General features: G+C 41.1%; 1 protein-coding gene across 3 annotated transcripts in view; it reads right to left on the minus strand.

Moving 5' to 3' along the window:
• The window catches only part of klhl14 (kelch-like family member 14), a 28,447-nt gene extending 5,177 nt beyond the window's left edge, over positions 1-23,270 (minus strand). The window contains exons 1-7 of one of the 3 annotated variants that reach the window (XM_033650085.2): positions 22,549-23,270; positions 15,280-16,180; positions 13,187-13,308; positions 7,739-7,828; positions 6,819-6,897; positions 4,560-4,750; positions 2,360-2,518 (exon numbers count right to left, since the gene is read on the minus strand). In XM_033650085.2, the coding sequence (XP_033505976.1) occupies positions 2,360-2,518; positions 4,560-4,750; positions 6,819-6,897; positions 7,739-7,828; positions 13,187-13,308; positions 15,280-16,157 (1,519 nt within the window). In that variant the 5' untranslated portion in view covers positions 16,158-16,180; positions 22,549-23,270. Of the gene's footprint in view, positions 1-2,359; positions 2,519-4,559; positions 4,751-6,818; positions 6,898-7,738; positions 7,829-13,186; positions 13,309-15,279; positions 16,726-17,010; positions 17,749-22,548 lie in introns of those variants that run through there. The other 2 variants (XM_033650084.2, XM_078173395.1) reach the window with 2 other exon arrangements.
• Between the last annotated feature and the right edge of the window lie 27 nt (positions 23,271-23,297).

Genomic DNA, 23,297 nt, shown 5'->3' on the forward strand with positions numbered 1-23,297 from the left:
AGTGCAGTTATCTTTGGTTAAAAGAATTAAACTAAAAATACATTTATGAGTGCGTTGTAACGTTATAATGCTATTGTACGCATTTGTTTACCATAGCTATACCATAAGCTTGGCTGGCATGAGCCACTTGTTACAGTAGCACAATGTAGTAACCTAAAAAGTCTCTGATATATTATATCAATAAATTAAGTCCACTGGAAAACTGGGTTAATGCAATTAATGAAAGAAACACGTAGAATGGGATAAAAATTGCTGTGTAACTGTTACTGATTATAATAATGTGACATTAAATGATTTTTAATGACGTATAGTCTGGTATTTCCTTGAAGTTAGAGCAACTAGAGGGGGTAAAAGGGATGAAAATTTGCATTTTGGTATGATCACTTTTTCAAGATAGCCAAGATAGCCTTTATTGTCATTGTACAGACACCTATACAACGAAATTGGGAACACAATTTTTAACGCGTCACTTTGTAACACCATCGAACGACATCCATTTCTAACACCGCCGGCAACAATGTAATATACAGGGGACCCCACTGTTTACTTCCCCTGTGAATGTAAAGCCAAACCATGATGTTTTTTGTAAACCTAATCATGTGTTTTTGTTGCACAAGGAAATGAACATAAAAATAAGGTGTTTACCTATAAGTGTACTTTGACGAGCAAAAACTGTACATTTCCTTTGAAAATGGAAGTGTATGTTGAAAAGACACAATGCATGTAACAAGTGTACGTTGAAATGTCATACAGGAAAGTTAACAACAGATGCAGCAGGGTACCTTGCGCATAAAATTTACACATAAAAGTCCACTGAGAAAGCGGTGATATTTGACAAATTGGGACGAGAACGTGTTGGTGAGATTGGTGAGGATTAGGGTAAAACTGTCAGGGTAAACCAATCCTAGGCACAGTAGGGCGGTTGATGCTTTTGCCATCCTTCATTGTGCAAATTCATAAAGGGAATATGGTGCTCTTGACAGGCAACCAAATGAAACACCCTGTTTCTTGAATAAAATCTATGTAAACATCTGGCATAACGTAAGTACACAACTTAAAAAATTATATAGCACAGGTCTAGCTGTTTTGAGACATTTTAATGTCACATATTATTTCTTCATTTATGTGGGGAAAGGGTGAAGTAACTATCTCAAGGCAAATGAATCGAACGCAACTGGACTTGGTTTTGTCTTGGAAGACGTTTCACCTCTTATCCAAGAGGCTTCATCAGTTCATGCTTGTCTGAGTAGGTTGGAACTAGTCTGACCTTCGATTTGTTCGATTCAATTGCCTTGAGATAACTATGACCTGGATGAATGAGAATATCCACAGGCATGGTGAAGTAACTATTTCTGTGCACCAATCAGGCTTTAACAACATCTATAGACAGTTGTGGGGTTCTTTGTTTATGTTGCCAGGCCAATGTAAATCCAATCTAGTCATACCACATCACACAGTCCTGATAAAGCAGATTAGCTGAGATGTTACATGTTATATGCTTACTTAAGGAAGTTTATTTTTTCCACTTTGATTTGACTTTGTTACCAAGTCAATATAGTGGCGGCGTCATGATAGCCACTATATATGCAGGTAAACAGAGGAGAAAATAACAAATGAAACACAGACATCTGAATCAGTCTGAAAAATCTTTGTTTGTCTTTCCTCATTTCTCTCAGGGCCTCTGAAGCCGGTTTGATTAAATGTACAAGCGTCTGTATTTCCCAAGAACCTGAACGTTGGCAAAATCTGAATGCAAGGCCTTTCATTAATACAGCACATTTCATTACATTTAACTGTACAAACACCCAGTAGAGATAGTACAGACCGCACATTGACTCCAAAAAAACAAACCACAGACACACATGCAGTAACTCATCATAAGCCTGAGAAAACTGAAAATTTAATTTGCCTTTGAATGTGGACACAATTGTGGCAGATCTCAGCGCGCGTATGGAAAGTTTTCATGAGTTCAATTTGAAACTGGGGCAGTGAGAAGCCAATTAAAGCTTGCAAATTGTGCCCTGTGTAAAGTACGCTGTAAAATTAGTCAAAAAACTGTATTTGAAAAGAAACTCATTCAAGTTCCAGCTTTTCATATTTCCCATTCAAATGCATGCATTCAGTTTTGCTGATCAAATACAAATGCACAACACGTAACTGTAACTCAGTTGTTTGTTCAGTTGTTTTTTCATTTTGTAGCTTGAATGCTGACGTGTGAAAGAGGGTTGCATGGTGTAATAAATGTCATTGCCGCCTGCTCATAATAGAAGCATCTCTTTCACATGCTTTTGAAAAAAACAAAACAATTATAGATCTTGACCTCTTTTCTGTTAATTTCCTGAAATGCTCAAGTGCTTACCTTTCAAATGGTTTCCACCAATAGCATATAGGCGGTCGTTCATTCCAGCCAGCGCATGAATGGCTCGCTTTGTGTTCATGTCCTGTTTCCGAGCCCACACATCCATTATAGGGTCATAACAGTAGAGCCAGGACACGTACTCTCCATTGTGCACTCCTCCTGCAACAGGTGAACACAGAACCTTTAATACTGTGTCCACACTGAAGGAAGACACACCGGCTGCTCATGTTACACTCAGTAGGAAAAACACACATGAATGCTGATCCATGATATGTATTGATTTATTGCTGAACCTTAAAATTACCAGAATTATTCCTTATTAAAAATTGTAGTTTTTCCATTTCTTCAGTACTTTCAATACGATCCAGACACATGTGCTTACAGAGACACATGTGAGCTCTTTTACAGTCTTGATCTTTGTATCACTAGACAATGTTGTCTTGTTTTTAACTAATAGATGCGTCAGAGTTAATGGTGCCTTGTCCAACCGGCTCTATTCAAACACTCAAGGTTGGTGCTTTTGTTCCCTTTTTTATAGTTTTATATTGTGATAACTGGCATGGCGCACAATACAGCACAAAATTCACTGATGATTCAGTGGTAGTCAGCTTTGGGAAAAGAGGGGTTTTGGTTTATGATATTCTGTGTCTGTGTGAAGAGTATTGACTGATTTAAATGTCACCAAAATGGAATATATCTTTATAGATTTCAAAAGGAGTAAAGGATTTACTCTAAACAAAAATTTAAACACAATAGCTTTGTTTGTGCTTACATTTTTCATAGGTTAAAATTAACAATCTGAGATTTTGTTTATTTATTTTGGTCGCAAATTTGTTAAAATCTGTGTTATTAGCACTTATCCTTTTCCAAGAAAATCAATCCACCAATACCCTCATCAATACTACACAGGTGCGCCTTGGGATGGTCACAATAAAAGGCCATTCTAAAATGTGCAGTTTGCTACAGATGTCACAGCTGTTTGAGGGAGTGCGTCATTGGCCAGCTGACTGCAGGAATATCCACCAGAGCTATTGCCCTGTAACTGAATGTTCATTTCACTACCATAAGTTGTCTCCAATGCTGTTTCCATGAAGTACATCCAACTGGCTTCACACCTGCAGACCACATGTAAGCACACCAGCTCACGACCTCCACATCCAGTGTCTCCACCTGCAACCTCATCTGAGACCAGCCACCCCGACAGCTGGTGCAACCTTAGGTTTGCACAACAGTAAAATTTCTGCACAAATTGTCAGAAACCGTCTCTAGGAAGCTCTTCCACATGCTCATCATCCTCACCAGGGTCTTGAACTGACAGCAGGTCATCATCATATCCAACTTGAGCGGGCAACTGCTCACTATCGATGGCGTCTGGCACTTTGGAAACATGTTCGCTTCATAGATTAATCCCAGTTTACACTGTACCAGGCAGATGGCAGACATGCGGGTGAGCGGTTTGGTAATGCCAACATTGTGAACAGAGAGCTCTATGGTGGCGTAGGGGTTATAATATGGGCTGGCATAAGCTATGGACAACGAACACAGGTGCATTTTACTCATGGCAGAATGTTACAGACGAGATCCTGAGACCCATTGTTGTGCCATCCATCTGCCACCATGACCCTTATGTTGCAGCATGATAATCCACGGCTGGTTGTGAGGCTGTTTGAATGTACTGAGATAGCTTATGGTAGTGAAAGTAACACACAGTTTAAGGGCAATAGCTTGCATGCCAGCAAGCTCCTTCAAGACATCTGTGGTATAGCGCACATTTTCCAGTGGCCTTTTCTTGTGACCATCCCAAGGCACAGCAGTGTAGTAATGATGCTGGTTAATCTGCATCTTGATATGCCACATTGGTCAGGTGAATGGATTATTTTAGAAAAGGAGAAGTGCTCACTAACAAAGATTTTAACAGATTTGTGACCAAAAAAATTAGAGAAATATATCTATTGAGGGCATAAAAAAGTCTGAGACATTTTCCTCCGAACTGTAGTGGAATAGAAGTAGAAATACTCTAATACCTTACATTTGTATTTGAGTAAATGTACTCTGTACTGTGTTTGTGTTTATAGATGTTGTCTGTGGTCACTGTTGTTTCAATATGACCGCGCAACACATTTCCCAGCTGTGATAATAAAGCTGGCTGATTGATATTGTTACTTGTAGGGATAATAAGTGTGACAGGTCCTCTGCTGACCTGATATGTAGATCTTGCCGTTGTGCACTGCTCCTGCATGGGCGGCCAGAGGCTGCGGCAGAGACGACAGGTAGTTCCACTCATTAGTCTCCAGGTTGTAGGACTCCACACTGGAGAGGTAGCCGCTCTCGTTCCTACCACCGATCACATACAGGTGCTTATCCAGGCGGCAGGCGAAGAAACTAGCTCTCCTGAGGAAGGAAGTGTCAACCAGACAACATCATTAAACCAGCAATGACGAGATCTATTGTTGGATTTCCCACAGTTTGTGTCTGAGGTGGAAATCACATCCACCAGCACATCTTCACCGTCCTAGTTACGTTTACCAGCTGTAGGCACTTCCTTTTATGCCAGTGTAATGGGCGTACCTACTTTTGCAAAAGACATTTCATTTAATATTATATCTAAATGAAAGACGATAGAAAGACAAAAGACAAATTTAGGGTGGTAGAAAGCAATATACAGTGTGTGTGTGCAAACGAATCACTGTATATAAAGATTGACAACGCCTCTCCACTTCCTCCCACTGCACAAAACTGAAGCCAAAATATCCTGGATACAGCCGCTGCCACCTTGCACTGGAGATGTCATTTGGAGAGTCTGTGCAGTAGCTATCTCAATGGCATCAAGTTCCCACTGTATGATCAATTGTGAGCAGCACCACTGATTGCAAGCACACTGATGTGCACACACAGCTGTCAAAAATGACGTCAACCCCCTTTTTATAGCATCGAACATGATCACGCAAATCAGCATGATAAGAACTACCTAAAATGACAGAAACTATTTGTATGGAAAATGTATTAGACATATACTTTGATCTTTCAGTTTGGCTCATGTCCTGTTTGCTTACATGGAGGGGGCGGGGTTTATGACCTATACTGCAGCCAGCCACCACGGAGTGTCAGCTGCCATGTTGTCCATCTTTATATACTAATAATAAAAATACTCATAAATTACTGCTTGTTTTCTTTCTGTGTGACTATTACAAGTCAATCATGTTTGTGAAGTTCGTCAAAGACTCCTGAAAATCAAACAATCTCTAAGATATACTGTACAATAAACTGTCTTTTGGCAAACAAAAATGAACAAGTCTGTAGCCTTGTGTTTCTCAAATGGGGGTATGAGTACCCCTAGGGCTACTTTGGAGCACTGCAGGGGGTACGTAAGATTTTTTTTTCCGCTGTTAATTTAAGAATGATCAGTCATGCATAATTCCTAAAATAATTAAACTCTAACAAGTTCAATAAAAAATGAAAATGTCAGAATGATTAGCCATATTCTAGATTCACTATACTAATTTCCAACACAGTCATTAACTGCCGTAAACTGTCAACTGCTGCAACAAACGCAGTCACCTCCATGTTAAAGTGTGTCCCCTGTGTTTCTACCTAAAATGTGTTGCACTGGTCAGAGGGTACTTGGCTGAAAACATATTTCAAAGGGGGTACATTATTTAAAAAAAAATGTATGTGCATGTCACTTTATTCATCTCAAAAATGCTGGTGTCTGTGCTCTGTGTCATATTCTCAAATCCTACTCTGGCTATCTGTTCCAAGTTTGTCTTGAAATGTGAAAAGGGGCTTTTAGATATGCTGCCCTGCAGCTTGGAATTTGCTGCAGACTAATTTGGGTCTTGGGGAGCTGCTGGTCTCTTCAAGTGTTTTTAAAAGTAGATTGAGGGAGTTGGAGGAAGGTGCATTAGGTTGTAGATGCTTTTACTGAATATGCCTCTTTCTGACTCTGGATATGTTTGACCTGATTTCTTAACCTGCTGTGGTTCTGTGTTTTTTAATGTCTTTAACCGTTAAATGTTGTTTGTCTGCAGCTTTGTTTGATGTGCTGCTGTCTTGGCCTGGTCACTTTGGATTCTTAATCTGAATGAGATCTTCCCTGGTTTAATACATTTTGAATAAAAATAAACAGAACTACTGCTGTATTCAACCGCAGATAGACTTCAATCAATCAATCAATCAATCAATCAATTTTATTTATAAAGGCCAATATCACAAATCACAATTTGCCTCACAGAGCTTTATAGCATACGACATCCCTCTGTCCTTAGGACCCTCGCAGCAGATAAGGAAAAACTCCCCCAAAAAAACCCCTTTAATGGGGGAAAAAAAATGGTAGAAACCTCAGGAAGAGCAACTGAGGAGGGATCCCTCTTCCAGGACGGACAGACGTGCAATAGATGTCATACAGAACAGATCAACATGATAAATTAACAGTAATCCGTATGACACAGTGAAGACTTACCTCTCCTGCATAGGAGGCAACTGTATCCAACTGTTGAATCTGGGATCATAGCGGCTGACAAAATTAGTGCTGTGCTTTCCTGCAAAACAGATATACATCAAGATCAATGGCACTGATTACTCAAACGACTTAGCTGAGTGAGTCTTCATAGCACCATACAGTTCAGGCAGACTGTGGCAGTGCTCAATCCTAAGTGGTTAACTCTTTGCCAAATTCTTTGCTAAACACAGTACTAATAAAATGCACAACTGTGACTCTGCAAGTCTTCATTTAATATAAACATATTATCTGAAAATCACCGCCCACACATAATGATTTTCTGTGTTAATAGGTGCTGCTTTTCACCCCCATTAGAGTTAACAAGTGTTGACTGAACTCTTGTTTTTCCAATAATAGAGTGATCTGGTTTTAGAGGATAATCTGTTCAAGGCATCTTAAATTATCTCTAATGATGTGTTTGTATTGTGTTGATTTTCGCTCTCAGAGCTAAACAAACACGACTAATATCACTGTGTGCTGCAGTGAATCAGTCGTGTATTCTTGGTAGATTAAGAACAAAAGGAGGGTATCAGATTTTCTGATCATTTGAAGTCTTTGTCCCTTCCTATGGCGGTGTGTTTCCACCATTTCGCAAAAAGCACTTTTAACACTTCCGCACCACAAATATTTCACTGTTAATAACAGTTATTTTTCTATGCCAATTATTGACAAGTGTTAATTGGAGTGTTGTTTGTCCACTCAGAGCTGAACTGGCTCTAGGATAAGTGTTTGAAACTATCGGAGAGTGTTACATTAACTCTGATGGGTTTGAACTTGCATAAACTCCGGCTCAGAGCACTCTCTAAATGAAGCAAACACTGGCTAATTTGCTGCGTGAAACCACGGCAGAGCAAGACGTTCAGTGTGTGGTGTTACTGTACCATTGGGGTTCCACTGGTCCTCTCCGCCCAGCAGCAGCAGGAAGTTCTCCACCTCCACCACGCAGTGATGGGCACTGTTGTAAGGCATTACTAGACGAGACACAGAAATCAAAGCTGTCAGTCACTGAAACATGGAAATGATTGTCAATAAATGCACTTAAATGATATATGAACACAGCTTTTGCCTATATCACCATTACAATTGCCTCTCACAAACACACCAAGTGGTAGTTTCAAAAACACATCTGTCTGATTATAAAAACAATTCAGGGGCAACAAAAACAGCAGTGTTTTCCATAAACCATTAATTAATAAAGCCTCTATTTACTGTGTGTGGGTAACCCGTCAATTACATCTCTAGTCTTGTACTGCAACACAGAACACAGAATCATTTACTTGAGATTTTTTTCTTTTAGCGAATGAGAAAAGAGAGAAAAGCAGCTGTATGTGACATTCACAGCATTAATATAGCAGCAAACAACTATTTGCCATGTAAAGATCACGATGAAAGATGATGGGATCACTGGAGCAGAGAATAACGTCACACTCCTTCTGTGTGTGCAGTAATCCGAGCTTCTCTGTTCTTTGTTGCGGTAGACAATCCAGAGAGTCCCTGTGTGTGTATCCCACTGGCTAGCAAATCGCCAGCGCTCTGCACTGCACTCAAATGGTGGTTACTGCTGATTGCAGCCCTGACCAACGTGGTGGAACGTCGCCATCATGGAAGCGCAACACCCACCCTCTGTTCCCCCAATTTACCCCCACATTAAAGCATAAGCATACAGTAGACCCTATTTCCCATGTTTTTGTATCTAGTACCCCGTTTCCACCAAAATTAGCGTGTGTACACGTATTTTTAAAACACAGAATACACACTTAAAATAGGCTTTAGACTCCATTCCCATTGCCAGTAGACTAGAGCCACGTACACAGCTCTGCAGCAGATGAGAATGCCTTTCCGACATCACAGACAGGCCAGAAAACCGGTTAGTAAACAGTAGAGAGCAGTATGGAGGCCAGTGAAAAGGTTACGGTGGTTACTTCTTGTTATTTATCTCTTACTTATTCAGTCTCTCTTTCACACTCAGTGCAGACTAATTTGAAATGATGAGTGCTGCTTGGGCGGAGACAGCGGTATTTTGTGATGGCACGACAATGCCCGTGATTAGCGCAGACTTATTTGACCCAGGTGTGAATGTCAATTGTAACCTTTCCCATTACATACAAAAGCCAGATGTAGCGGGGGGTTTTTTGCAGTGAGAAAGGGGCTTAAGTGACAACAGTTTTGGAAATTGATTGATGAAACTGATGATGTGAAAATTTGCAGGCTATGTTCAAGCTAAAATCACTGTTCACTTAAATGGAGTCTGATGGCTTTGGGAATAGCAATTTCTGGACTGCTTCTGGTGAAACAAAAAGGATCTATCCCTTAACCAAAAGGTCTGTCTCTGTAGGAATCCTTTCGAAAATGTTGTCAGACACCTAGAACAACCGGAGCCTTTTACTGGCAAAAACAAGCACTCTTCATGGACGTAAATCGACGTTGCATAAATTCCCTGTGTGGTTACATTGCAGCCTGTTTCTCAGCTGCAGCGGTCTCGCTCAAGGCTGGACAGATTTCAAAAATATTTGTTCCAATTAGTCACTTAGGCACAAAAACATTGGGAAAGGGTCCAGGTTGAAAAACACATAAGTTTACGTTTAACATTGTTAGCTTTGTAAGCACTGTTGCAGTTGTTAGCACCGTTAGCAGTTTGCAGTCAATCCGGGCCCAGACTCTGAATCATAGATATACTTTGAATGTTGCATACAACTCTGTGAAAGTACTAAAAAAATGAGTCTGCCATCAAATATAATCTGAAATATAGTTTTGCTCAAACACACAAAACATACTGAAAACAGGACACCTGCACTGGCTCATCACTGAACAAAGCTTGAAAGACTAGTCATGGTTCTGTTCTTATTACCGATCCCTGATATTCTGAAGGTCTGGACTGGACAGTAAGTGTTGGTCTCAATGGAATGAGGTTCTTATTTACTGAATATCCGTACAATTTACCTTTCTAATAAGCAATATTTGTACAGGCAGTGTTTCTCTTTCAAGGACTATTTTTATTTTGTCACGCTGAGTGTCCTATTGTTGAGCAGGGAGCGCTCATGGTACATATTAAGGTCAAAATTGATTTAATTTGCAATGTACTCATCACAACAGGCCAACGTGCTTGTTACAGTGACACAGGCAGACGTCTACTGCACAATTGCCAGTGTGAGTCAATGTTATAGAATTTATTTCCCCTCCCCGTTGCTTTTGTTTTGTAACCTTCCATTCATCCATCTACAGGAAGTGATTTCTTGTGGGGAATCAAGCCTGTTGACTCTTAAACTGGAACAAATGAAAGTACGAGGCAGAGGAAACGGTCCACTGTGTGTCACGATATCTATCTATCAATCTATCTATCTATGGACTGAATCTCATACTAAAATATTCCACAGCAGCTACTCATCTCGTAATATATTGAGTATATCCAATAAATATAATCTTTGTATATTATACTCATACAAGTTAGCATAACCGGCTACAAGCCCACAGCTGCAGCAGGACCCCTTGTGGAGGATTTTCCCTTGTGTATGTTTTTGTGCTCCCCTCCTCTCCTCCATCTTCTTTTGCTGAAGTGACCCCATTGAGATGTAGAGAAATGGTCTTAGGTGACAGTCATAATGAACATGATCGTGTTCACTCAATAAATCTCAGGCCTGGTGCTTTTTGAGCACAAATCAGTGAAATGTTAAAGCCCACCTGTCTGTCTCCATCAGTCATTTCCACTGTCACCTCCCCACCGCCTGATGGATCACAGTTGCTGCAAAATTAGACAGCCTTGAATCTCATTTCTTTCCAATTGGCCTCTCCCTGCAATCTCACTCTGGCTGGCTGACATGTACCGGTCCTCTATGGGAGGGGAGTCTCAGATAGGAACTAATACTACATACACTAAACACAGCTTTATCTCAAAACGAGGGGATTAGGTTGCCTGCCTCCAGTGCACCTCAAAGACGAGTGCCATATGACTGCCAAATTCCCTTACATGCTATTTACATTATCATTCAGTCAGCAGTATATAGGACATGGATGGGCGGCTTTTTATTTGATGTCGAGCGACTTGTACTCGTACTAAAAATCATCTTGTACCCATGTGAAAAGAAGATTATTGCTTTACAGTATGCCACAGGCTGCAGTGTGAGAAGTGCTGTGGGAGGATTTGGGACATTTGCCTGCCTCTACAGGTGCCTCAGATACAGGTGAACAGTAGGATAAGTAGCAGGCTATAATAATTGACTGTAATAGTGTTGTGCAGTGGAAATAATAAAACACATCAATTATTTTTCCTTCTACAATGTGTGAGACTTTACTGAGAATTATCGCTTGAGAAAGAGTATGAAATTAATATACCTCTCTGTCCCCTCTTTCCCTAAATCTTGCACTAACCCCAGGGGTGAACAGCCATAGGAGGGCAGGATGAGCACGTCCTCTACGAGATGGACGCCATCACTCTAGTGTACAGTGAGCTCTAGGGCTCACTAGAGGGAGTCAGAAACCTCTGCATAGAGGCACAGTCGGGGTTGGTTGAATGACTCCACAGCTAATGCACCACTGCTGCTCGAGCTCTGACGTGCCTTTAACACCATTACAATTGCATCCCACTGAGGTGAATTCCTTTGTTCTAGGCCATGCTGCGTAGATGAGGTCCATTTCCAAGTGGGGGATTTTAATATCAGGTTGGTTTAAAAGAAGAAGCAGAGAATAGTCCAGCATTGAGGCTGAGCCTGCGCCTGCCTTTGTCTTGTGTTCGTCCACGCTGCTGTGGGTACACTAGATGGCAAACTTTACACTGGAATCACCGAGCAGTGGATCTATCTGACACAAACGAGAGGGATCAGATTCTTCCCAAATTGTGTTGATGAATGTCTTAATCAAAGGCTGTCCCTCTCAGGTTTCGCCTCATTGAAAAGTTATGATTGAATGTTAATAATCTTCTATTCCACATCCATTGTGTGGAGGCTACATCAGATGGTCACTGATGTGTTAAGGGGATGATTTTGCAGTTTTGTCCTTCCACTTGGCCACGGACCATTTGAGTGTTAACTTTTTAGTTTTTGAGTGATGGAAATCCCTACTGACCTTTTGCTTTGTTGCAGTCTATACCCAGGAGTGTGAGTTAAATGAGAAAATGACAATATAAACAGCAGCGAGCTGCAGGCTGTTGTGTATGCATGGCTCCTTCAGTAAAATGCACCCTGATAGATTTGGCCAAACATACTGTAAGCTCAAATAAATTACTGCCAAGAAATCTTACAATTCGAGGCGGAGGAAAAGCAATGTCCAAAACTTTCTCTGAATTTAAGACACAAAAAGAAACCAGATTCTTAAAAAAAAAAAAAAAAAAACACTCGTGCCATGAAGTGAGAATATAAACGGCACAGTCCCGAGCTGACAGAAAACAGAGCTATGGCTAATATGTACGAATGAAGAGACACTGCTGAGGTATGGCTCCAACCAAAACAAAAGGACAAAAACTCAATATCTGGCAATGATGATGCAAAGGACAAATATGGTTTCCCATTAGCTCTCGTTTGACCTTTGCAATATGACAACAATATAGTGGTGAGCCATAAAAGGTCAGGGAAGACAGAGAGAAAGAAAGAGCATAGTATACTTTACGGAGGTGAAGTGCTGCAGGAAGTCTCAAATAACCTCTTTATGGGCACTACATTATTTTCAATAGAACAGATTCTTTTGGGAAACTATGACTGTAACTTTCTTTCAGTATGATATAATGAAATCAATATCCTAAACTGCACCCCAGTATAAATTCTTACAGGTTAGAGGATATTATATTTTTGCTATTTAGTCAATGAAAATCAACATTACAGCTGCTGTGTGCTACTGACCCCATCTATCTCTGTGGTATTTACCTCACCTTATATAAACCTAATATCAATACTGACACCAGGTCAACAGGCTGCGTTTTAGTATGTATGGGGTAATTCAATCTCATGTATTGATCAATGTGAGTGAATAATCAAGCTACATTTAAGAGCTATTGAGGAAACATGTCATTCATTATAGTTCTCTCTCTCTGCCACAATAGATCATTAGATTCAAGTAAATCTCATCATGCATCCTGCCAGCATATTTCAGCAAAAACAAGGGAAACCGGGCATGAAGCTCCACAGTGCTGTGAAGTCACGCTCTGATTAAAAACTTATATTAAAAGTGATAGTGATACATTATTACCTAAAGGATTTAGGGAACTCCTTCCCCTCATTTTCCATGGAAATTAACCTGTGTTAAAGTCATCCATAGGAACAACTTTTTCTCATCATAAAAGCCACTAACACAAGATGCCTCAGGTAAAAAAAAAGAAAGCAGCAGAGCCTTTTTTTACTCACTTGTGAGGATCTTCCATGTCTTTTTCTCGTCGTCATAGTACTGGACCAAATTGCTGGGGAGACGATCAGGTCCAGGAGGCAAACCACCCACCAGTAACAGCATTCTCTTATTGGAACGGATTCTGTAATGTCAAAAGTGTGGGTGTGTGGACAGTGTTAGGAAACAGAGAACAAAACAGGTATTAAGCCTTAAAATAAAGCTGCTAAAAACAGGCCAAAATAAACTTGACCCTGACCTGAGCATCTTTAATTTCTTAATTTACACACCTACGTTGATAGCAGCAGCTGGCCTGCGTATTTTGCTTTTCACTCTGAGAATGCTCAGTGTATGAATGAAATAATCAGTGAATGAATTAAAGAACAAATGCATGGTTAGGTGAACCCTTGTCTGGGTACAGCCACTGAACTTGAAGCTACTAAACAGGCAGTATGTGGCCACGTTTATTATAATTAACAAAAAATTGCTCAGCAGCATACTTATCCTTTTGATGTGTTATTGAATGGTTATTGTACTCTAAAGATATCTTTTCAATTAGCTGTGAAGCGAAGACGATCCTGCAGGGTGCCATGCTGGAGGCTAAAAGCGCAATTGAGTACATAAACCTGCCTATACAATGTCTCGATTCCATTGGCTGCAGTGATTCATGTGACATCTCAGAGCCAGTTGTGAGATATTTCCTGCTGTTTGTATATGATATATAACCCGAAAGCGGCACACTTTGCTGTACATTAATGACCGTTATCTGGCTCCTAATGGATTTGAACACAAATCCACCAATTAATCACAATATGCAGTAAAAAGATTAAGAGCAGCTGGCCTTTATGTTCAGTCACGTTCACCTTTTTTCATATTTTACTTTTTCATGCTTGGGAAAACCTCCGTCGTCTCGGTACATTCTCTCTGCTACTGCCCCACTCGGAAGTGTTTTGGGGTTATTCATATGCAAATGAGCCCCTGGACATAGATAATGGTGATTAATTGAGAGGAGAGAAACAGTGGCATGTGAAACTAATTATGAGGATTCCTGATTCTTTGCTCATTCAGGTCCATATGTGGGAATAGATATGTTATTGGGATAATGGAGGAATAGGTACATGTGGAATGATTTCACTTTAAGGTTCTTTGTGCAAAATTAGATTTTTTAGTTCTCAGTGCCACAGCTCTAATTTTCTGCTCTTCAGAGATATTTGCAGTGAATTCCGAATTTGAATACTGATGCCATCACTACTCATAAGATTTTTAAAGCTTTGGCTGTACAGTTAGCTCTGTAAACAAAATCTGACAACAGCACCATCAATCAATCAACTTACTGACAACGCCTGCCTACTTACCAGCTCCTTAAAGTGCTGATCAGGACAAACAGGGAAGTAAGACATGCAGCTTGGCCTATTTTTGTGTGAGTGAGACACATTTGTCTAACCTGGAAATAGGGAGCATTGTCAAATTGTTCCTTATCTAATAAATCCTCAAATATAATACACACCCAAATATATTGAATAACCTCTGACTGTCAGTTTTGTTTATAATAAGCTTGATAGCTGGAGTGTCCTTGTTCCCATACCAGAATTGCTACATAATTACCATGTAATTCTGGCAACAATTAAATTACAGCATTTCAAATTGTATTCATGAGAGTTGCTACACATCAAACGCATAACCTTTATCTAGTTTGCTGCATCTTGTCTACACTGATTAGAGAGCAATTACACAGATGTGTGAGGAAATAAAGAGTTGTTTTTTCTTCACTAAAACATAAGGTAACCTTGTAATTATGGATACAGTGTAGCATAGAGTAGATCAAGCCCCTTGACAGCTGGCAGTCTTTTACAGGAAAAGACCCACAATCCTCGTTAAGTGGGCCTCAGACCTCACATCTCTGTCTGACCACCTACATAGTCTAGACTACACAGGCGCTGCGACCAGTGCTTGAGCGAGTGGGCAATACTTGAGTCGGCAATTTGTTCAAATTTAACAAGAGGGAGGCATTTAATCGCCTTGCGTCCACCCTCAAACAGCTCATTGCTGTGTGCGTGTGTATATGTGTGTTTGTGTGTGTTTCTCTTTTGTATCTGTTTGTCTGTCTCATCCTCACCTGCTGGCCGTGGTCTGCCTGCAGTGCTGCCTGAAGGGCATCAGGTGGTAGTTCATGGCATCCAGGAGCAGTTTCTGGCACACAGGGTCACTCCTCATGAAGTCAACAGACTGCACCCTCTCCACCAGCTCTGGAGCAGGTATGAGGGCGAAGCGCAGCCTCTTCATAAGGTCCGGCGCATAGTGCATGCGAGTCTCCCGGTCATGCTCCAGCCAGAGGACTGACATCTGGAACAGAGCCAGCTCTGACTCCACCGGGGGTGGCAGAGCATCTAGCATGGCACACATCTCCTCAAAGTTCAGCAGCAGCACATCCTCCACCAGGTACTTGTTGGCCAGCTTCTTGGTCTCATCCAGTCCATGGAGTGCGGCAATCTTGCAGATCTGCTTGTAGTTCTGCACAGAGATCTGGTCGTTGAGGAACTGCACGCTGAGCTTGGTAATCTGGGGGATGTTGAGGATCTTGCTGACTGACAGAACCTCTTCCACTGTGTCCAGGGAAAGAGTCACGTTGGCAGTGTACAGGTACTCCAGCACTAATCGTAGTCCAATGGAGGAGCAGCCCTGGAGTACCAGGTTATTGATGGGCCTGGCGCTGGGGGTCACCAGCTTGTCATCAGGAGAGGATGAGGGGGTCCCACTGCTGCCCTGGTCCCCTTTGCTCCCCTCATTGTTGATTACATTGTGGGAAGAGAAGAGGGATCTGAAATACTGGGAGCAGGATGCCAACACAGCTTTGTGGCAGTGGAACTGCTGTCCCTGGGCAGTGAGAGTCACATCACAGAAAAGCTGTTTTCTCCATAAGAGATTGAGCCCGTGCAGCAGGGTGTCACTGTGTGTTGGGTCAAAGGTGGATGTTCTATCACCCGATCTGGACATGACTTCCTGACTGTGAACGCCACCTAGGCAACAAATAAACCATGCAAGCCATTTACCTCAGGTCATGTATTTATTTTTTTTTTTTTGCACAACACACGCACCCTATAGATCAGACAACTATTAGAATAGAAAACGATCTGTCGAGTAAGTTATTGAACAGATCTCCCGTCCATCCAGCGGGGAAGAGCCATCACGCCATGCCAGCCGGCGAGAATCTACATCCAACACGGCTTCTTTCAACTTTGAGCTCTGGTCGTAAAGCAACAAACAAAAACGCAGTAGTTCCCACAGCGTGCCACTCTTATTCATTCTTAAGTCAAGATGATTTAAATGGAGGCTGAGGTTTTGAAGGGCGCTGTCAAAACAAACCGAGGATACGGAGATGCTGCAGCGCTTTCCCCCCTCGGTACCGCGGCTGAAGTTGTCGGATCAGGAGAAGGAGACACGGTGGACGGATAACATGCAGCATTCAGCCAACACTTATCCCTTCTCCTATCTTGCTGCACACCCCCACAATGAGGACATTACACATCGCACAGATTTACGGAGTCATACAAAAGCAATTAGTTTGTCTCCGAGCCGTCAGCAGCAGTACGGGTGCGTTTCGCTTTTAGCCTACCTGAGTTAAGCGGACGTGAGTATCGGAAAATATTCACTGAAATGCAGCTTTCGGTAAAGTTAGACGTAATATGCATATCTATTGTTTGCCAGGCACTACAAACAAGCGATTTCTATGTGCGTAATGTGTGTAAACTTGACACAAGCGTGCTGTAACGTTGTCGCCAGATTCACTAAAAGCGCCTGTCACAACTAAATGATGTGAGCAGCTCGCCTGAGAAGGAGCCAAACTTACCTGACTTCAGCTCTTGACAAAAAAGAAAGTAAGCTCCGGGTTCCCAATATTCTCACTTGAATTTTTCCTTTGTTCTCCTTTTTAAGAAATGTCCTTTTTCCCCTTTAAAGTCTATAGTCGGTGGTGTCTCAAAATAACCATTGATTCCAACTCATAAAGTCACTATTTTCAGGTTATTTGTTGACGTTGATCATTTGTTCTTCTGAATTAACAAGAAGTGTGTGAGTGTGTGAGAGGGAGCTGTGCTTTCTGCAAGAGAAGAAGAAGAAGAAATATACGTGTGACAAATTATGCTACCAAGAAACAACACATCATTATCCTTGGGCCTGGGGCTCAGTGAGTCGTAACGAGAGTAATAGGAAATCCACGGTTGGGGAGAGAAACGGTCGTGCATGGCCGGTGGAGAGAGACCATGCAGGGGTATGGATGCTGGAGAGACTCGCAAAATTATGGCTCAAGGCTATTGTAAAAACTGTCGAGCGTAAATGACTGCGATTTCAAACATCTATGGAAGAAAGAAAAGAGAAAGGGGGAGAAAAACCGAGTCTTTCCCTCGCTGTTATAGAGAGAACCGTCAAGTTTTAGTGCGCATTGCTAATTAGTCAATTTCTCTCTGCCTTCACAGCCCGACGACTTTGCTGCTGAGCTGAAACTGCTAATTTCTGGGACCAGCCTTTTTTTGGCTGTGAACTGGATGGATGAATGGCTTGTCTCGCACAAATGACAAAAAGCCCCTGCCTTAATCTCCATCGCCAAAATAACCCCTCATCTCATTCTGCTCCTGCTAGTCCTTCAAAAGAAGGTGCTCTACACACACTCAAGTTTTGCATCTGCATCATAAATACTACATGCACTATAATGCCCACACATTGTGTATAATGTTGAATTAAAAGCACATACACCCCCCTTTGTTATTCCTATGTGACAAAAGCATCAGACCACACACACACACACACACACACACACACACACACCATGAAACACGACACATGCCCGAAGTGATGCAAAGTTATCAAACAACAAGTCTAAGATAACATACAGTGTTTCATGTACTATTATCTTGTCTGATCAGTTCACTGTTTCACAAGCTGAGGTCTAGCTGCAGGCCTGAAAACACAAAGGGTTGAAACCTAATACAACATCCATCAGCACACAGTGGTGTGTTGTTGTACGTGAAAGTCCCAGTTGGATATTCAGATTCCATATAGCCGCACACTTTCGCCTACAAGACTGACCTTTATCCATTAAAACAAGCCGATCGATGAGAATAAGACTTGTTGTCATGTGTGAATGTCCGCTTGACCTTATGGTGTAATACATAGCACTCACAAACAACCAACAAGCTGAAAGTCCAACCATGGCTGTAGATGTGAGGGGGGATGCGGGGGACACGTGCCCCCTCAGTATTTATAACGTGCATGAAAGAACAAAACAATTATTTTGACATAATTAAAGACATTTACATCATAAACTAATGCAGAAAAGACACAAATTGGTGCTATCAATTCATCAGAATGCAGGAAATTAAGTGTTTGATGCTCAACATTTTCCCCCAAACCCCCCATTTCACATGTCCCCTCAGTTCTGAAACAAAATCTACACCCTTATATATTTATTTTAGTTATTTATTTAGCCTTCATTAAACTAGTAAGTGCCCTGCGATAGTCTGGCGACCTGTCCAGGGTGTACCTTGCTGGAATAGGCTCCAGCCCCCGTGCGATCCCTAACAGGATAAGCGTTTACGGAAAATGAACGAATGAATAACCAGGAAGTCCCTTTGAGATTGGAAAACTCTTTTACAAAAGAGACCTAGCTGAGGTAGCAGCCAATCAAAACACATTTAAAATGCAACAAATACAACATGTAATACAAAAATCCACAATAAAATGTAGATTCAGTTATGACTGGAGGTGATACAGTGCAATATGTGATGCATTATATCGATTTTATATTGATATCGTGAAATGAGACTGGACACTCTTAGATTTTCGATATGGTCATATATATGATATCATAATAGTGTTGTCTTTTCCTGGTTTTAAAGGCAGCATTACAGTAATGTGATGTAATTTTCTCTGACTGTTTTAGCTGCTCTATTATTTTGTGAAAAGCCCCAATAGCTAACTCTACAGTATCGTCACAATATTGATATCGAGGTATAGAGAGCTGCTTTTTTTTTTAAGGCTGATGTGGAAGTTAGCATCGCCACGGGTCACGTGTCAAAAAGCGGGAAAACGGGAATTTTTCATTGGCATTCGGATTATTGCGGAAAATTAACTCTGTTGCAAAGAAACGTTTATTGTGCTTACACGTTTTGTTCAGCAAGATAATCTTTGCAGATGACACTGCTTTTTCTTTTTAGGAGTAAATGAAATTGCCAAAATGAAAAAGCTAACGTTTGACTATAAATGAACTACATCATGGTCGCATGACTTCAACGTCGCCACGACAACAAGCCGTTTTCAGAGAGAAGATGTTCTGTAGTCTCATTAAGCCACTTTTTAGAGACACATAAAAGCGTCAAAATTATGTTTTATATCATAGAACCAAATGTAAAAGCCTCTTAAGCATGCAGACCTTATTTCAGGTATCTAACCCAAAAACCTATAAAAAAAAAACATGAAAGTGCAGCAATGCTAACTCACTTCCGTGTTTTAGGACTCATTCCTGCAGCACATTATTCAGTCAAAAATATTGTGATATTTTTCCATATTGCCAGGCCCTACTTTCAGTTCTGCATTATAAATCCAGTTACTATCATAATCCTTGACCGTATCTTCATTTACCACAGTGTATTAACTCCTCTCAGTTCTGTGTAGTTCCTGTCTGAGGTGTGAGGTCTGATGTCTTACACTGACATTTAAAAACTTTGGGGAAAAAAGCCATCTAATTTTACCATCTAAATTAAGGCCGTATCCTTCCTATGACCCTGTGCATAAATAGTCCTAATCATTAGTAGACTGGCACCGGGTGGATGCAGGTTCAAAATAAGCAAAATAATATTCCAGTAAATCCAATCAAAATCCGTTAGAAATGACTTATTAGGACAGAATAAACTGTCAATTAAATAAAGAGCTCAATTAGAGTACAGAAACTTACATGCAGGACTCCCGTGGGACCAGAAGTGACAGATACCTCACAAGTTATGAAATGACAGATAGGGATAAATGGGTTTGTTCATGTACTATGAAATAGAGCAACACCATGCTACCGTCAAGCAATAACAGGCCACATATAGGTAGCATTTATAATAGATGGCACCACAACATTGTTTGATGCTTGATTATTTGACAAGCACGCAGCCTGCATATCCCCCACTCGTAGTTATACAGAGCAAATTCATTCTAGACGAACTCTGTGAGATGACTGATTGGATTGTGCACTGCATCTCAAATAATAATCATCACTGAAGGAAAAATATAACACTGTTGTATTAATTAGTGGTTTGTAACCACTAAGAAAGCAGTTTGTATTGTTGTTTACGGCCATTATTGTGTTGCCTCGTTTTCAAAGCACTTGCAGAGCATTACAGTAGCTCGCTGTATTTCACTTCGGAGTCGCACACTGTTATCTCTACTAGCACTCAGTTAGCACTACATTACCCAAGTCTCGAGCGAGCTATTCTAACGCAATAAAATGACCATTTCCAACTCTTTCAGCTCTTTGTAGCAACTCAGTCTCCTGAGGCCACTGGTCTTCAGATTGCAGGGCGTTTATGGTTGTAAGTTGTTGCAGTGTGCAGAGGGAGGGGGGGTCATCAGATAAGAGAAGAATTTCTAGACTAATTAAACCCTTTGAGACAAAGAATCACACCACAGTGATTTACAACTCTCTGTACCAGTTAACCCGACTCATATTTATCTGTCATATTACTCAGATACTATATCTACCTCTATGGGTAAGGAGTCTTTACATCTTTTTGTCCTCAATGTTAAAGATAAAGGGGAAGATGTTAGAGTAAATAACAGCAACATGAGATTTAAATACTGCAGTTCACTCAAAGAGACAGCTGCTAAAAAAAGGTACAGAAAGATCCTACTTACTATCTTTGTACTGCTTGTATTATAGCATGATTTCACATTGTTAGTAATACATAAATATAAAACAAACTGTAGGCATTTTTGTGGCCTTGAATAACTGATTAAAGTGTGAACATTTAATCTAATCAGTGCAATGAAACAAAACAAAAGGAGAAGCTCCAAAGTTGTGAATAGCAAAGTCTACCAGGCATAATTCCTTTTGCTGGCTGCTGCAGAGGGGTATGCTAAGATAGAAAGTATTATTTTCCTAAATGGAAGGTGTCAGATGGTCACGGAAATGTGATCGGCTGTTCAAGATCACTGCTTCCCATCTGCAATTTGTGACGTGTGAAAGATTCAGCCCAAATGTGCTCACCAAGCGTAAATCCTCAGCACTTTCTCTTATCGTGGAAAAGCAAGATAACCAGCTGTTTACAGATCAGAGAACATATCATATTAATATCATGGAGAGGGTGATATCATCTTGTTTGTAAAATATTTTGTTAACTAAGTGTGGTGTGGTATGGCAACCTATAAAGTGAAAGTTGTAATTTATGTGTTAGTGAAAGGTTGTTTTCTGATAAAAATATTAAAAGGGGGGAAAACAGAAAATGCAGCAGGCAGCCTCTTTAGAAAGATTGTGGTGAGACTGAATTAATGCAAACTGCAGGTTACAGTAAAGACTGAATTATAAAGCTTTCAGCACTTACATTTAAATTAAAGACCCCCAGCCTCAATCCCAGTTAACTATATGTCTGAACACAAGCACACAAGCATCTGTCTCCCTGTATTTATATAATCTGAGAGAAGCAGGAAATGATATTATAATGTGATATGACTGCTTTGGATATGGAGGCAGTTACTATACTGTATTGGAAGTGGTTTTGATTGGGAGTCCCTGTTTCAGAGTCCCAGTAAAGTGTAACTTTAACTGTCTGTGGCGGTGGTTGTACCAGTTTGTCATCTCCCGGGAGTAGCTTCGGCATGAAAGGAACAAATGAGTTCACTTGAAGCATTAGTTTAATCTATAGAGGTGAGGAGAAAGTGAAAGGGTCAGTTAAAGTGCAGCAGCTGTTGTGATGAATTTGGAAATTCGAACAGATGCATTTGAGTTTCATTGATTTAATATATATGATTTTTTACATATATTTTGATACTGGGAGTGATTAGCGCGTGCTTGTCATCTCAGATCAAAGTTAGTCAGAGATGATTCATAAAACGTCCACTGTGTAATATATTGGAAGCACTTATATTTGCCATTCAGGGAGTATGGGAGACCTGCTGTTTTAAACCCCTAGATCCCCACACATGGCGTATAGCCACCACAGACACGGCTCAGAGAGTCAGCCGGCAGCCGGGAGGTGAGCAGAAAGGAACAGGCGGTGTCCCCTTCAGAGTGAGCACAGGAGCATGTGTGTGTGTACAGTATGCGTGTGTGTGTGGCATTTCTCAAATGACAAAAGGATGCCAGTTGTGCAGTTCAGGTGGGAGGAGACATGGAGGTGGTGCGGAGACTCACCTGAGGGAGAGTCTGGGCAGTTGGGACCGGGGCTGTAGTGGCGACCTGGAGATGTGTAGGGGGCCGTGGGAGGCCACCGTGCTGTGGAGGAGGTTTGGGGGCTGGTGGGAGAGGGGGCTGCTGTTGCGCAGTCTCCCCAGCGTGATGCATCTACCTTCAGGGTGGCAGCAGGCGTGGAGTGGGGTGCGATGGAGCGAGCACGGGCTCAGTGGCGCGGTCACCTAGGGACGCTGAAGCTGCTGTAGCAGGACTGATAGTTATTCCTTGGGAGAATTGCAAGATGAGCCCCATTGTATTAGCAACCCCCTTCTACTGAAACTGTATCAATGTTCTCATGGCTTTAAAGAAAGAAGTTGGGGTGCAAAATATCTGACGCTTAACCGAGAAGCAAATGCTGCATGCGTTAAAGTTTTGTTCAGCAAAAGGAACATAATGGAGTACAATGTCTAACCTCTCTTCAAATAAACACAATGTAAAATGCAATAATAAACAAGGGTGCTCTAATTTAGCATAATATTCTAAACTGTATGTTTCGCTGTGAATCTGAATTACTGTCGTCAGAGTTAAACTTCAGTAAATTCCTTTGGCAATGGGAAGCCAGCAAATTATTCCATACTGATTTGAAAATTCTCAGACATTAAGCTTTTTTAATTTCCAAGCCATACTTTTGTGTTGCAAACTGTTTGAGTCGTATGTTTTAGAAATTCTCTGTGTCTAATATGGTCAGCACTCCCAATTATTCACTCCAC

The sequence above is a fragment of the Epinephelus lanceolatus genome, chromosome 12, assembly GCF_041903045.1.
Source record: "Epinephelus lanceolatus isolate andai-2023 chromosome 12, ASM4190304v1, whole genome shotgun sequence".
NCBI classification, from domain to species: Eukaryota; Metazoa; Chordata; class Actinopteri; order Perciformes; family Serranidae; genus Epinephelus; species Epinephelus lanceolatus.